At 29.0% G+C, this 13,707-nt stretch overlaps 1 protein-coding gene across 1 annotated transcript in view; it reads left to right on the forward strand.

Moving 5' to 3' along the window:
• LOC117169500 (N-alpha-acetyltransferase 35, NatC auxiliary subunit) overlaps nt 1–8,570 on the forward strand; it is a 41,836-nt gene extending 33,266 nt beyond the window's left edge. The window contains exons 9-10 of the mRNA XM_033355910.1: nt 7,786–7,911; nt 8,006–8,570. Coding sequence (XP_033211801.1) covers nt 7,786–7,911; nt 8,006–8,146 — 267 coding nt within the window. The 3' untranslated portion in view covers nt 8,147–8,570. The remainder of the gene's footprint in view (nt 1–7,785; nt 7,912–8,005) is intronic.
• Nucleotides 8,571–13,707: the final 5,137 nt, after the last annotated feature.

Genomic DNA, 13,707 nt, shown 5'->3' on the forward strand with positions numbered 1-13,707 from the left:
TTCATAATTTAAGATGTAAATTAATATTTTCGGTTTAAAATTTGACTGTTTTTATGAAAGATTCATCTTTTAAGTAGATAATTTTTTTAATTTGGATAAAAAAAATTTTGTTTAAACTGAAAATTTAAATATTTCATTTTTTAAAAATTGGAAATCGATCTTTTTTAGTTGAAAATTCATGTATTTTGTTTAAAAATCGTATTTTTTGGTATAAAATTAATATTTCTGTTTGAAAATTAATCTCTTTGTTTAAAAACTTATCTTATGGGTTGCAAATTCAAGTAATCTAGTTAAATATTCATAATTTGATTTGAAAATTCGCCGTTTTTACGTAGAAATGAATCTTTTTGGTTTAAAATAAGATTTTTGATTGAAAATTCAATTATTCTAGTTAAAGATTCTTAATTTTAGTTGCATATTCATCTTTTTGTTAAAAATTCAACTATTCCAATTAAAAATTTATTTTTTTAGTTGAAAATTCATCATTTTGGTTGGAAATCAAATTGTAAATTAAAAATTTAACAATTTCTTTTTTTTTACTGAGAATTGGAAAATTTTGTTAGTTCAAAATTCCTCAATTTTTTAAAAAGTTTTCCCTTTTTAGTTGAACTTTTTGTTTCAAAAATCATCTTTTTGGTACCTATTCATTTTTTGGTTGAAAATTGATTTTTTTTTGCAAATTCATGCATTTTGTTGAAAAATCGTCTTTTTGGTTAGAAAATGAATTTTCTTATTTAAAAATTAATCTCCTTATCTAAAAAATCATATTATGGGTTTAAAATTCAAATAATCCATTTAAATATTCATAATTTGAGTTGAAAATTGATTTTTTTGGTTGACACTTTTTGGTGGCAAACTAACTTTTTGAACTGTATATTAAACTGTTACATTTTTGGTTGAAAAATGATCGTTTTTAGTGAAAAATTCAAATATTTCCTTAAAAATTAATATTTTTCAGTTGAAAATTTAACTAATCCAATTTTTAAATTAATTTAACATTTATAAATTAAATAAAATTAAATTTGTTTAATTTTTAAATTAAAAATGTAACTATTTCTTTTTTGACTGAAAATTGGAAACTTTTTTTAGGTCAAAATTCCACTATTTTTAAAAAAAATTTCCCTTTTTGGTTAACCTTTTTGTTTCAAAAATCATCTGTTTGCTTAAACATTCATTTTTTGGTTGAAACTTGATTTTTTTGTTGTTGCAAATTCATTTTATTTGTTAGAAATTGGTATTTTTGTTGGAAATTAATCTTCTTAGTTAAAAATGGGATTATTTGTTAAAAAATCAAATATTCCAATTAAAGATTCATGATTTAAGAGTCAAATTAATATTTTTGGTTTAAAATTTAACTGCTCCTATTAAAGCCTCACCTTTTTAGTTCAAAAGTCCTCAGTTTGTTTGAAAATAATTTGTTCAAACTGAAAATTTAACTATTCCAATAAAAAAATTGAAAATTCATCTGTTTTTTTAGTTGAAAATTCATGTATTTTGTTGAAAAATCGTCTTTTTGTAAGAAAATTAATTTTCCTATTTAAAAATTTATCTTCATGTTTAAAAACTCATATTATGGGTTGAAAATTCGAGTAATCCAGTTAAATATTCATAAATTGAGTTAAAAATTGATCTTTTCGGTTGCAATTTTTAGTTGTGACAAACGAATTTAAAAAAATAAATATTAAACTATTATATTTTTGTTCGGAAAATGATCTTTTTTAGTTTAAAATTAAACTATTTACTTGAAAATTAATCTTTTGTAGTTGAAAATTCAAGTATTCTAGTTTAATATTCAGCATTTTAGTTGAGAATTTACCACTTTGATTGAAATGTTTTTTTTTATATAAAATATTAATGATTTGTATCTGAAAATTAAATTCCCCATATTTGGTGCAAAATTGATTTTTTTTTAGTTTGAAATTCAACTATTTATTTAAAAATTGATCTTTTTCAGTTAAAAATAAATTTTCTAAACTATATATATCAGGTTGAAAAATCATCGTTTTTGTCATAAAATTAATTTTCTTGTTTGAAAATTCATCTTTTTGTTTTTCATTTATTATAGTTCTATTTTTGGTCAAAAAATGAACTTTTTTAGTTGAAAATTCAACTATATAGTTGAAAATTGATGCTATTGTAGTTAAGAATTGATGAATTTTGTTGAAAAGTCGTATTTTTAGCTATAAAATTAATCTCTTTATTTGAAAATTCAAGTATATTCTAATTCAAAATTAATAATTTTAGTTCAAAGTTTATGTTTTTGGTGAAATGATAATCTCTTTTTTTAAATTCTTCTTTTTGGTTTAAAATGCATCAATTTCATTTGAGATTCATCGTTTTAGTTCAAAATTAATTATTTTTGTTGAAATTTTTTCAACTAAAAATTGATGCATTCTATTTTTGGTTGAAAAATGAACTTTTTTGTTCAAAATTTAACTGTTTCTTTGAAAATTCATCTTCTTGTAAATGAAAATTCATGTATTTTATTGAAAAATCGTATTTTTTTAATATGAAATTTATCTTTTTGTTTAAAAATTCATCTTTTTCGTTCAAAATTTAACTAGTCTAATTGAAGAATCATCTTTATTGTTAAAAATTCATCAGTTTCTTCGAAAATAAATTGTTTAACTAAAAATCGAAACTTTTTGGTTAAAAATATATTTATTTGGTTGAAAATTGGATTTTTGTTTGTTTGAAAATTCATCTTTTTGGTTGAAAATTTAAGTATTCCTGTTAAATATTTCTAATTTCAGTTTATTATGAGTTTATTAAACTAAACGGTTAAATTTGGAACTAAAAAAGATCAGTTTTCAATCAAAAAAGGAATATTTTCATTTTCTGTTGAAAAAATTTATTTTTGACATAAGAAGTATTCAACCAAAGTGTCGAATTTTAAACTTCAATGATGAATCATCAACTGGAATAGGTGAATTTTAAGCCAAAGTAATTATTTTTTAACAAAAGATTTTAACTTTCAACAAAAAAGATGAATTTTCAACCAAAAAGGTGAATTTTCAACTATATTTTCAAACAAAATGATGAATCTTGAATTAGAATATTTTAATTTTTAACTAAAAAGAATAATTTTTACTCAAAAGATGAATTTTAAAATAAAAAGATTGATTTTGAAACATAAAGAACTATTTCTTAAAAACTACATACATTTTTAACTAAAAGGAATACTTTAATTTTTAGTTTAAAAAATTAATTTTTGACAAGAAAAAAAAAACAAAAGTGATGAATATTAAATTTAAATCATAAATCTTCAACTGGAAGCAAAGAAGAAAAATTTTTAATGAAAGAATTTAACTTTCAACCAAAAAGATGAATTTTGAACTGAAATGAAGAATATTTAACTACAAAACTTGAATTTTTAACCAAAAAGACGAATTTTTTAAACAAAAATGTTAATGTACAAAAATAGGTTGAATTTTTTGGCAAAAATATGATTTTTTGAACAAAATATTTGAACTTTTATCTAAAAAGATCAATTTCTACCAAAAAGATGAATTTTCAACAAAAAATGGTTTCGTTTTCAAACAAGAAGATTAATTTAATAGCCAAAATACGATTTTTTTAAAACAAAATAAATGATTTTTCAAATGAAAGTTAAAATTTCTAATGATTAAAGATCCATTTTCAACCAAAAATAGAATACGTTAAATTTTGATGTTTAAAATTTGGATTTTCTTTGTTTGACAATAAAATTACTTGGTTTAAAGTTAAACTCTTTTGTTAAAAATTAATTTTTTTGGCTTAAAATTCATCTATTCCAGTTGAAGATTTATAATTTTAGTTTAAAATTCATCACTTTGGTTGACATTTTTTTTTGTTATGAAAAATTAATTTTTCACTGAATATTAAAGTATTCAAGTTTTGGTTGAAAACATTTTTTGGTTGTTTTTGAAAATTCACGTATTTAATTGAAAATCCATCTTTTTTGGTAGAAATTATTCTTCTTGGTCGAAAATATTTTCGTTTTGTAGAAAATTCATATTTTTCGTTTAACAATTTCAATTGAAGACTTATGTTTTTAGTTTAAATTTGATCATTTTGTTCAAAAATAAAATTTTTAAACTGAAAATAAAAATAGTTAAAATTTGGTTGAAGATTTATGTTTCTTAGCCCAAAATTCAACTATTTGGTCGAAAATTAAATTATTTTGTTAAACATCTGATTTTTATGGTTTAAAAATTCATTTATTGGATTGAAAATACATCTTTTTTGTTGAAAATTAATCTTCTTGATCGCAAATAAATAAGATTTTTGGTTGAAAATTCAACTATTTCATGTAAATAATCTTAATTTTAATCAGTTTGAAAATAAAATTTTTAATCTGAAAAGAAATATATTTCATTTTTGGTTGAAAATTTATATTTTTAGTTTAAAATTCAACAATTTGCTCAAAATCTAATTTATGTTGTTGAAAATCTGATTTGTTTTTGGTTAATTTTTTCCGTGTTCCATTGAAAATTAATCTTTTTTGGTAGAAATTATTCTTCTTGGTCTCAAATAAGAATTTTTTGTTGAAAATTCAACTATTCCATTCAAATAATCATAATTTTAATGAAAAATTGATCTTTTTCTTTTAAAATTTAAATATTCCAATTAAAGACTTATCTTTCTAGTTGAAAATTTATCAGTTTGAAAGTACATTTTTTAAACTGAAAAGAAAAATATTTCATATTTGGTGGAAAATTGATATTTTTAGTTCAAAGTTCAACTATCTCGTCAAAAAATAATTTATTTTTGAAAAATCCGATTTGTTTTTGGTTTAATATTTATGTATTTCATTGAAATTAAAATTTTTGTTGGTAGAAATTTATCTTTTTGGTCTAAAAAAAGAATTTGTTTGTTTTTAGCTCGAAATTGAACTGTTTGGTGAAAAATTAAATCATTTGGTTGAAAATCCCATTTTTTGGGTTGAAAATTCATGTATTTCACAGAAAATTAATATTTTTGATAGAAATTACTTTTCTTGGCCAAAAATAAGATTTTTGATTGAAAATTCAACCATTCTTTCTAAAGATTTATAACTTTAATTGAAAATGCATCTTTTTCTTTTAGAGTTTAAATTTTTCATTGAAAAACTCATATTTTTAGTTGAAATTTTATCAGTTTGTGTCGAAATAAATTTTTTTAAACTTAAAACAAAAAAATCTAATTTTTGGTTGAAAATTTATGGTTTTTAGTTAAAAATTCAACTATTTGGTCAAAATCTAAATTATTGTGTTGAAAATCTGATTTGTTTTTGGTTAAATGTTTATGTATTTCATTGAAAATTCATCTTTTTTTTTTATAGAAATTAATATTCTTGGTCGAAAATAAGATTTTTGGTTTAAATTTCAACTATTTTATTTAAATAATCATAATTTTAATCGAAATTTGACTTTTTTCGTTAACAATTTAAATATTCTTATTGAAGACATATCTTATTGGTTGAACATTTATCGGTTTGAAAATAAATTTTTTTAACTGAAAAGAAAAATATTTCATTTTTGGTTGAAAACTGATATTTTTAGTTCAAAAAATTTGATATTTAGTTCAAAATTCAACTATTTGTTCAAAATCGAATTTATTTTGTTAAAAATATGATTTGTTTTTGGTCAAATATTAAGTTATTTTATTGAAAATTAATCTTTTTTGGTAGAAATTAATCTTTTTCGTCCAAAATAAGAATATTTTGTTGAAAATTTAACTGTTTCAACTATTTCAATTGAAGGCTCATATTTTTAGTTGAAAATGTACCAGTTTCTTTGAAATTAAATGTTTTAAACTGAAAACAAAAATATGTAATTTTTGGTTGAAAATTGATGGTTTTTCGTTCAAAATTCAACTACTTGGAGAAAAATTAATTTTTTTTTGGTTGACAATCCGATTTTTTGTTGTTGAAAGTCCATGTCATTCATTAAAAATACATTTTTTTTGTTAGAAATTAATCTTTTTGGTTTGAAAATAAGATTTTATTTTGAAAGTGCAATTATTCCATTTAAAGTTTCATCATTTTTATTAATAATTGATCTTTTTCGTTTAAAAATTAGCTATTTTAATTAAAGACTTAACTTTTTAGTTTAAAATTGATCAGTTTCTTCGAAAATAATCTTTTTAAACTATTTTAATTGAAGACTCATCTTTTCGGTTGAAAATTTATCAGTTTGTTCGAAAATCAATTTTTTAAACTGAAAAAATGTAAATTTTGGTTGAAAATGTATGTTTCTTAGTTCAAAATTAAACTATTTGGTTAAAAATTGATTTTTTGGTGTAAAATTTTTGTGTTGAAAATTCATGTATTTCATTGAAAATACATCTTTTTCGGTCGAAATTAATCTTCTTGGTTTAAAAATAAGCTTTATGGTCAAATTCTAATTTATTTTGTTGAAAATATGATTTGTTTCTGGTTAAATATTTATGCATTTCATTTAAAATTCATCTTTTTGGTATAAATTAATCTTTTTGGTCGAAAATAAGATTTTTTGTTAAAATTTAATTATTGTATTTAAAAATTCTTAATTCTAATTGAAAATTGATCTTTTACGTTTAAAATTTAATTTTTTTATTGGAAAAATCAGCTATTTAGTTTAAATTTTATCAGATTATTTCGAAATACATTTTTTCAACTTAAAACAAAAATATTTAATTTTTGGTTGAAAGATGTACTTTTTGGTTCAAAATTTAACTGTTTGGTTAAAAATTAACTTTTTGGTTGAAAATTAGATTTTTTGTGTTAAAAGTTCATGTATTTCATTGAAAATACATCTTTTTCGGTCGAAATTAATTAATTAATTTTTTTTAAACTGAAAAGAAAAATATTTCATTTTTGGTTGAAAATTGATATTTTTGGTTCAAAATTCAACTATTTGTTTAAAATATAATTTATTTTGTTGGAAATCTAATTTGATTTTGTTTAAATATTCATTTATTTCATTGAAAATAAATGTTTATTGGTAGAAATTAATCTTCTTGGTTTAAAATCAGAATTTTTTGTTGAAAATATATCAGTTCTTTGCAATTAAATGTTTTAAACTGAACATAAAAATATTTAATTTTTGGTTGAGAATTTTTTGTTTTTAGCTCAAAATTCAACTATTTAGTTAGAAACTGATTTTTTGTGTTGAAAATTCATGTATTTCATTGAAAATACATCTTTTTCGGCCAAAATTAATCTTCTTGGTTTAAAAATAAAACTTTTTGTTGAAAATTCAACTATTCCATTTAAATAATCATAATTTTAATGGCAGATTGATGTTTTTCGTTTAAAATTTAAATATTCCAATTGAAGATTCATCTTTTTAGATGAAAATTGATCTGTTTCTTTGAAAATAATGTTTTTAAACTAAAAATTTAACTATTTCATTTGTAGTTGAAAATTGGTATTTTTCAGTTTAAAATTCAATTATTTGGACAAAAATCCGATTTTGTTTGTTTGAATATTCATCTTTTTGTTCGAAAATTGAAGTATTTTAGTAAAATATTCATCATTTGAGTTGAAGATTCATCATTTTAGTTGAAAATTCATCACTCTGCTTGAAAGTCCTTTTTTTGTTGTAAAAAATTCATTTTTTAACTGAAATTTAAACTGTTCCATTGTTGGTTGAAAATTAATCTTTTTTAGTTGAAAATTCAACTATTTTGTTAAAAATTCGTCTATCTTGTTGAAAACTTAATATTTTTACTGGATGAATCAGAAATTTAAAACGGTTCAAATTGCATTAAATATAGTCCCAAAATTGTAATTTTTGTTGTGCCTTACTAAATAATAGTTTGTTATCAATCAAAATCATTCAGTCTGTTCAGGAATGTTTCACGAGTGAAAATCAGTACTTGGCAGGTTGCCGTCATTTTCATCAGGCGAGAAATATATTGGACAGAGCTTTAAGTCTTTCTCCAGCCAATTCGAACACAGTTAGCGAGGTAATTAAAATGATTGATAATAAATAAATAAATAAATAAATAAATAAATAATAAATAAATAAATTAGAATTAGCAAATTTTTAATTTATTTCAGATAAACGATTTATTGAAGGTAGCCAAGACAAATTTTATCGTCCTGAAGCTGCTAGCTGGAGGTCACAGAAAGGACTCTAAAGAGCCACCACTCTTTGACTTTTCATGCCATCAACACTTTCCTTTGATAAAACTCACATAAGCTCATAATTATGATTTATGAATTTTGATTTATTATAATTGAAGTGATAAATTATTTATTTTAGTTAACATTAAACTAGAAACCAGTCCTTTTAATGATTGTACATTGATCATTTTCGTACTAATGTACATTGTACAGTTTAGATCCTTAATCTTTCCCCCCAGTTAACTCCATGTGATGATTTTCTACATTTTGAATCGACAATCTTACAGACTTCGAACATTTCTAGTAAATTTACCGCTGAATTTGCGGCGTACACTGATATTCGTCTAACATAAGTGAGATGAAAATAGGAATTTGTAGAGTTTAGATGCGAGGCTTCAACATCAAATTAGAAAAGAAATAATATTCATATACAAGACATTTTTAATAGTGCAATAGTTGTATGATATGTAACGAGGAAGTAAGTAGATCCATTGTGAAAGCGCTGCATTGTGCATTGTTCAAATAAATGTATTTTGCAGAAATTAATATTCTTAATCTAGCAATTAATAATATACAATTACAGGAAAGTAACTCAATAGTTCAATTTTGAACTGACAAAGAACAAAAGTCAACAAAATAGTTGAATTTTTCACTAACAAGTATGAATTTTAAACCAAAATGAGGAATTTTCAACTAAAAATATAAATCTTGGATTGGAATAGTGATTTTTAATCAAAAAGATTAGTTTTCAACTGAAATCATGAATCTTGAACAGGAATAATTAAATTTTCCGTTCAAAATCGTATTTTCAACCGCGAAGATTAATTTATATCAAACAAAAAGACGAATTTTCAACCCAACAGTTAAATTTTCAAATAAAAAGATATCAATTTTTAACTAAATATTTGAATTTAGAACAGAAAAAGTTGATTTTTCAAACAAAAATAGAATCATTTAATTTTTAGTTCCTAAAACAAATAATAATAAATAATGAATTTTCAAAGTAATGATGCATCAGCAACTGGAATAGATGATTTTTAAATCAATAAGAAAAATTTGTAACAAAAGGAATTGAAATTGAACCAAAAAGATGAATTTTCAAATAAAATCATAAATATTTAATTGGAATATACTTGCCATTTTAAAGCAAAAAATTAATTTTCAAATAAAAGCATGAATTTTCTAACAATTTACAATACAAAATTTGTTACGTTCCACCTCCTATCCTAACTCCTCCTACCACTCCGGCCGCTAGCTTACTTTCCATATCCGCGATCAAAATTGCCAAAAGCGTTGGGCTAAGTGGGCACCATTGCCTCAACCCCCTATCCATCCAGAATCCCACAGAGATTCCCTCCCCTCCTCTCAGCCTATCTTTCGTCTCCTCATATACCTCCCTTACCCTCTTGATCAGGCCCCTGTTAACTTCCCTCTCTTCCATTGCCTCTCACAACCTCACCATATCCACTGACGGGAACGCGCTCTTTAGATCTACAAATAACGCGTACACTTTGGCACCCTTTTTGGTTAATTCTCTATCCACCACGTGTTGCAAAACGTAAGCATTGTAAATAGTATTCCTTCTCTCTCTAAAGCCCGCCTGCGTCTCCGGTAATATTCCTTTCCCCTAAACATCCTTTCGCAGCCCTGCTGCCTTCGATTTATTCAACTTACCTATCTGCTTCTCTATCTCCTCGTCGTTCAGCTCCTCTTCATCTAGCTCTCTGTTTCTTCTAATCCCCTCATCTCTTTTTCGAGTATCTGACCCATCCTACGTTTCCTGAACCTATTAATTATCTTCCACACGTCCCCTTTTGTCTTAACACTTGTCAACTCCTCTTACAGCTCTTTTTCTTTTTACTGTTCTTTCTTCTTACACATCGTCCTTAACTCCTTCCCTTCGATTTTCTTTCAAAGCTCTCCCCTTCTTGGTACAGGCCCGCTTCCCGCCCAATTCTCGCATTAAAGTCTCCCCCCATTACCACCATACCCTCATCTCTCTCTCCTACTAAGTTTCCTACCCTTTCTTTAACCCTTTCCACTCCATCCTGATTATACACAGTCACAAACTTATACATCACTCCTCCTATCTTTATAGCCCTCATTTGCACGCCCTCCTCCTCTCCCTCGCCATAAACTTTTTCCTCTAATCCATCCCTAACCCCTGTTATAATTCTCCCACTAGTCCTTCCTTTTCTTTTTACTTTGACAGCCTCCTGTAGCCTCCAACTATACCCCCTTGGCAACTTTCGCTCTACTCTATCCCATTTCTTTCTATCTACCCACGTCTCTGCCAGTCCAATCACATCAAATTCCTGAATATACCTCCAGAAATCCTCATCTTTCTTCTTTAGCCGTGCTACGTTCCAGAACAACACCTTTAACATTCCTCTACCGTGATTTACTCCCACCCCCCTACTTCCCCCGAAACAAATTCCACTGCACTTCCTTCAGCACCTCCTTCTCCTCGTCCCATACCCTCACTTTCTCGTCTATTTTTATTTTCCGATATCCTACCTTCACTGCTCTCCCTTCGCTCCTCTCCTTCGTAGCCCTGTCCTTTAGCATTCTCTGAACATCCCTGTCATTCCTCGTCAAATCTTGATCGATTAAAATCTTATTGTCCTTTATCCTATTTTTGTTACGCATTACCTAACTTTCCCTACCTTGCCTTTAACCCACTCTATGCTCTGTAGCAGCGCTTCCACCCCGTACCTTTCTTCCCCGCCCTTGAGCTTCAATCCTCTTATCATTATATTATTTCTCCTATCTGTCTTCTCTTTTCTCTCCATTCTCAACTCCATTGCGCTTATCCTTTTCCTATCCGCTCTCTCCTCCTTTTCATTCTTACGCTTTCCCACTTTCTCTTCTACCATGCTCTCCACTTTCTCCCAAATACCTTGCTTCTCACCCTCCCCCTGTCAACTGCTACCATTCCCGACCTGCCCTCTGCCTTCTCCAGCCCTTTTTCCGCCCTTTCCTTCCACATCCTAATATCTTCTTCCATCTCCCTGTTATTTTATCCTCTTTTTCCTTCCTTACCGACACCAACTCCCTCTGCAATCCTTCTAGTTTCCCCCTCAGCTCTTTTACTTCCTTTCCCCATCTCTCATCTCTTACCCACAGATCCTCCCTCATACTTTACATCTACTCCATAGCCACCCTTACGTCCTTCCTTAACCCTCTGATCTCGCCTATCAGCATCCCGATAGCCTCTTTCTCCGTCTGTCCCTCCATTTTTTGTGGGGGTGACCTACGTGATAGTACGCTTTTTTCTAAAGGGACTCTCTAGCGCGCTTTTCTCCGGACTCTCTTTGCTTTCCTTTTTCCTCTTCAAGAGATCCTCCCCCTCACTTGCACTGGACGCTCTCTCCCTTGCCTGATCGCTTCTTCCGCTCCGATTCTTCCCCCTCCCTGACGCGCCACTTGACACCGGGCCGCGCGAAACTGGCCGTCGTGTCCCTCTGGAAATTTCCTCCCCGTCTACTTCACTATCAGCACTGCCAGTATTCTCGCGGCGCACCTCCCGCTCGTCCGTCGGTAACTGTAACCTATCCATACACAAAAGTACTCACTGCCGGCCACATATGTCTCTTAAGGCTGCTGCCGCTTATCGCCCAAAACCTAAACACAAAACTACCCCGCTCCCTTGCAAACCTAACCTCACTTTCCCTATTTAGCCAAATCCCACCCCCCAACTACAATGTAAATTAATTTCTATCTTCCCAATGTACCCCTCACAACCGTACTCTCCTCCTAGACTTCCACCCTCACGCTCCACTAACACCTTCCACACAAACTTTGTAAAAACTTCTCACTGCCTGTCACTGCACACTTTCTCACTACCGACAACAACATGCAAGTCCTAAAAGATGTTTATTAATGAATTGTATATATGTTGGAGGGACGTCGGACCAAGACTGACTTTGCTAGGGCCCAGCGCTCGCTCGCAGGCTCACGTGATGCCCCCTATATTTCATTTTAGTCACTACAATTCGGTCGTCCTGACCTGAATCCGTCTCGGATATGTATCTCTAGGCGAGGTCGAACATATTTGAGATCAATTACATTGTTTCAGATCGTCGGGATTAATCCAAAGACGCATATTTTTTCTTCCCATATCCCTTTGTATGGTTTCTGGGTGTTCTGAATACCCTCTATATCGGCCATAACCTACATATTGAACCGCAGCTTTCGCATACCTGATAAGGTTCCTTAAATTTAGGAATCGCCCTCGGAGTATTCGTGCGCTTTCTTTCTTTTCTTATCACAATATTCACGGTATTGTTGATAGTGTACTCTACGCTTTTTAAAGTTTTATACCAATGTAAACCAGATTTATCGTCGGTTAGCTTGGCTAACATCGGAGCCACCGTTCTATTAATTTTCTCCACCTGTCCGTTTGCCTGAGGAGAACCTGTTACGATTAAAATGTGTCTAATGTGGTTCTCAGACATGAAATCACCGAACTCAGCTGAGGTAAAGGCGGTACCTCTATCTGAGATCAGAGTATAAGGCCTACTATAGCTCTGAAAATATAGTTTCAGGCATTCTATCGCCTCTCTACTCGAAGTGCTTTTCGTCGCATACAATTTTAAAAACTTAGTAAATGCGTCAACGATGAGAAATACATCTTTTTTGGACATTCGGGCGTTTACCTTGTCGACGGGACCAAAATGATCGATATGAATAGTAGCGAAGGGCACAACTACCTTAGGAACTGTGTTCCGCCCATGCGGTGAACACTAGCCTAGCAAGGGAGTTGTTCATCTCCGGAGAGTCGTGGGACCGGTACCTCTAGAGAAAAAGGTTTTCTCTAAGTACTTAAGGCTGTTGCTCTTGGTAGTTCGGAACCCACCTTAAACTGTAGGTCCCCCTTCCACCACCAAGTAAGTGTGTGGAGGGTGTGTAAAGGAATAGAGAAGGTGTAAGAAAAATGTAAACCCTTAGGGGACACATTAGAAGCTTCCACTCAACTAGAGAAAAGGAGCTACATTTTTGACAGTACCTTTACGTGGTCTTCAACTTTCTCAGACAGATTTGGAAAGAAATAGGTCCTGCTAATAATCTCTTTCGTTTTTGTACTACCCAGGTGACCCATTTGATTATGATATCTGAATAGAACATGCTTTTCCATATTCAACGGCACATAAAAAAGCAGAGTATCTCCTTTTTTCCTATACACGACGTCATTACGCATGTCGAAAGATTTGAGCTGACGCTCATCTAATAGTTTTCGTATATCAGTTATTTTTGGATCTTGGGTCTGCGATACGAAAAGGTTCCACTCGGACGGATTGTCTTCTATTACTAAGATGTTAAAAGCTCGACTTAGAGCATCCACGTGTTGCATACGGGTTTCCGGACGGTGCTCAACCGTACAAATTAAAACTTTGATCCCTAGCACCCACCTGTCGATTCTAGGATTTAAAAGTCTCTTTTCCATAGCTAATTTGAGCGAGTTGCAGTCTGTTACAATTTTGAACTCGATTCTCAAAAGGTATACTCCGAAACGACGAAGGGAATAGACAATGGAGCCGGGAGCGGGTGCTAATCTGGAAAATTGCACCCGCTTCCAGCGAAATCGCGGTAAAATTTCAGCCACAACCACGTCTCACGACCGTGAGATAGGTGGT

Source organism: Belonocnema kinseyi, chromosome 3 (genome assembly GCF_010883055.1).
Source record: "Belonocnema kinseyi isolate 2016_QV_RU_SX_M_011 chromosome 3, B_treatae_v1, whole genome shotgun sequence".
NCBI classification, from domain to species: Eukaryota; Metazoa; Arthropoda; class Insecta; order Hymenoptera; family Cynipidae; genus Belonocnema; species Belonocnema kinseyi.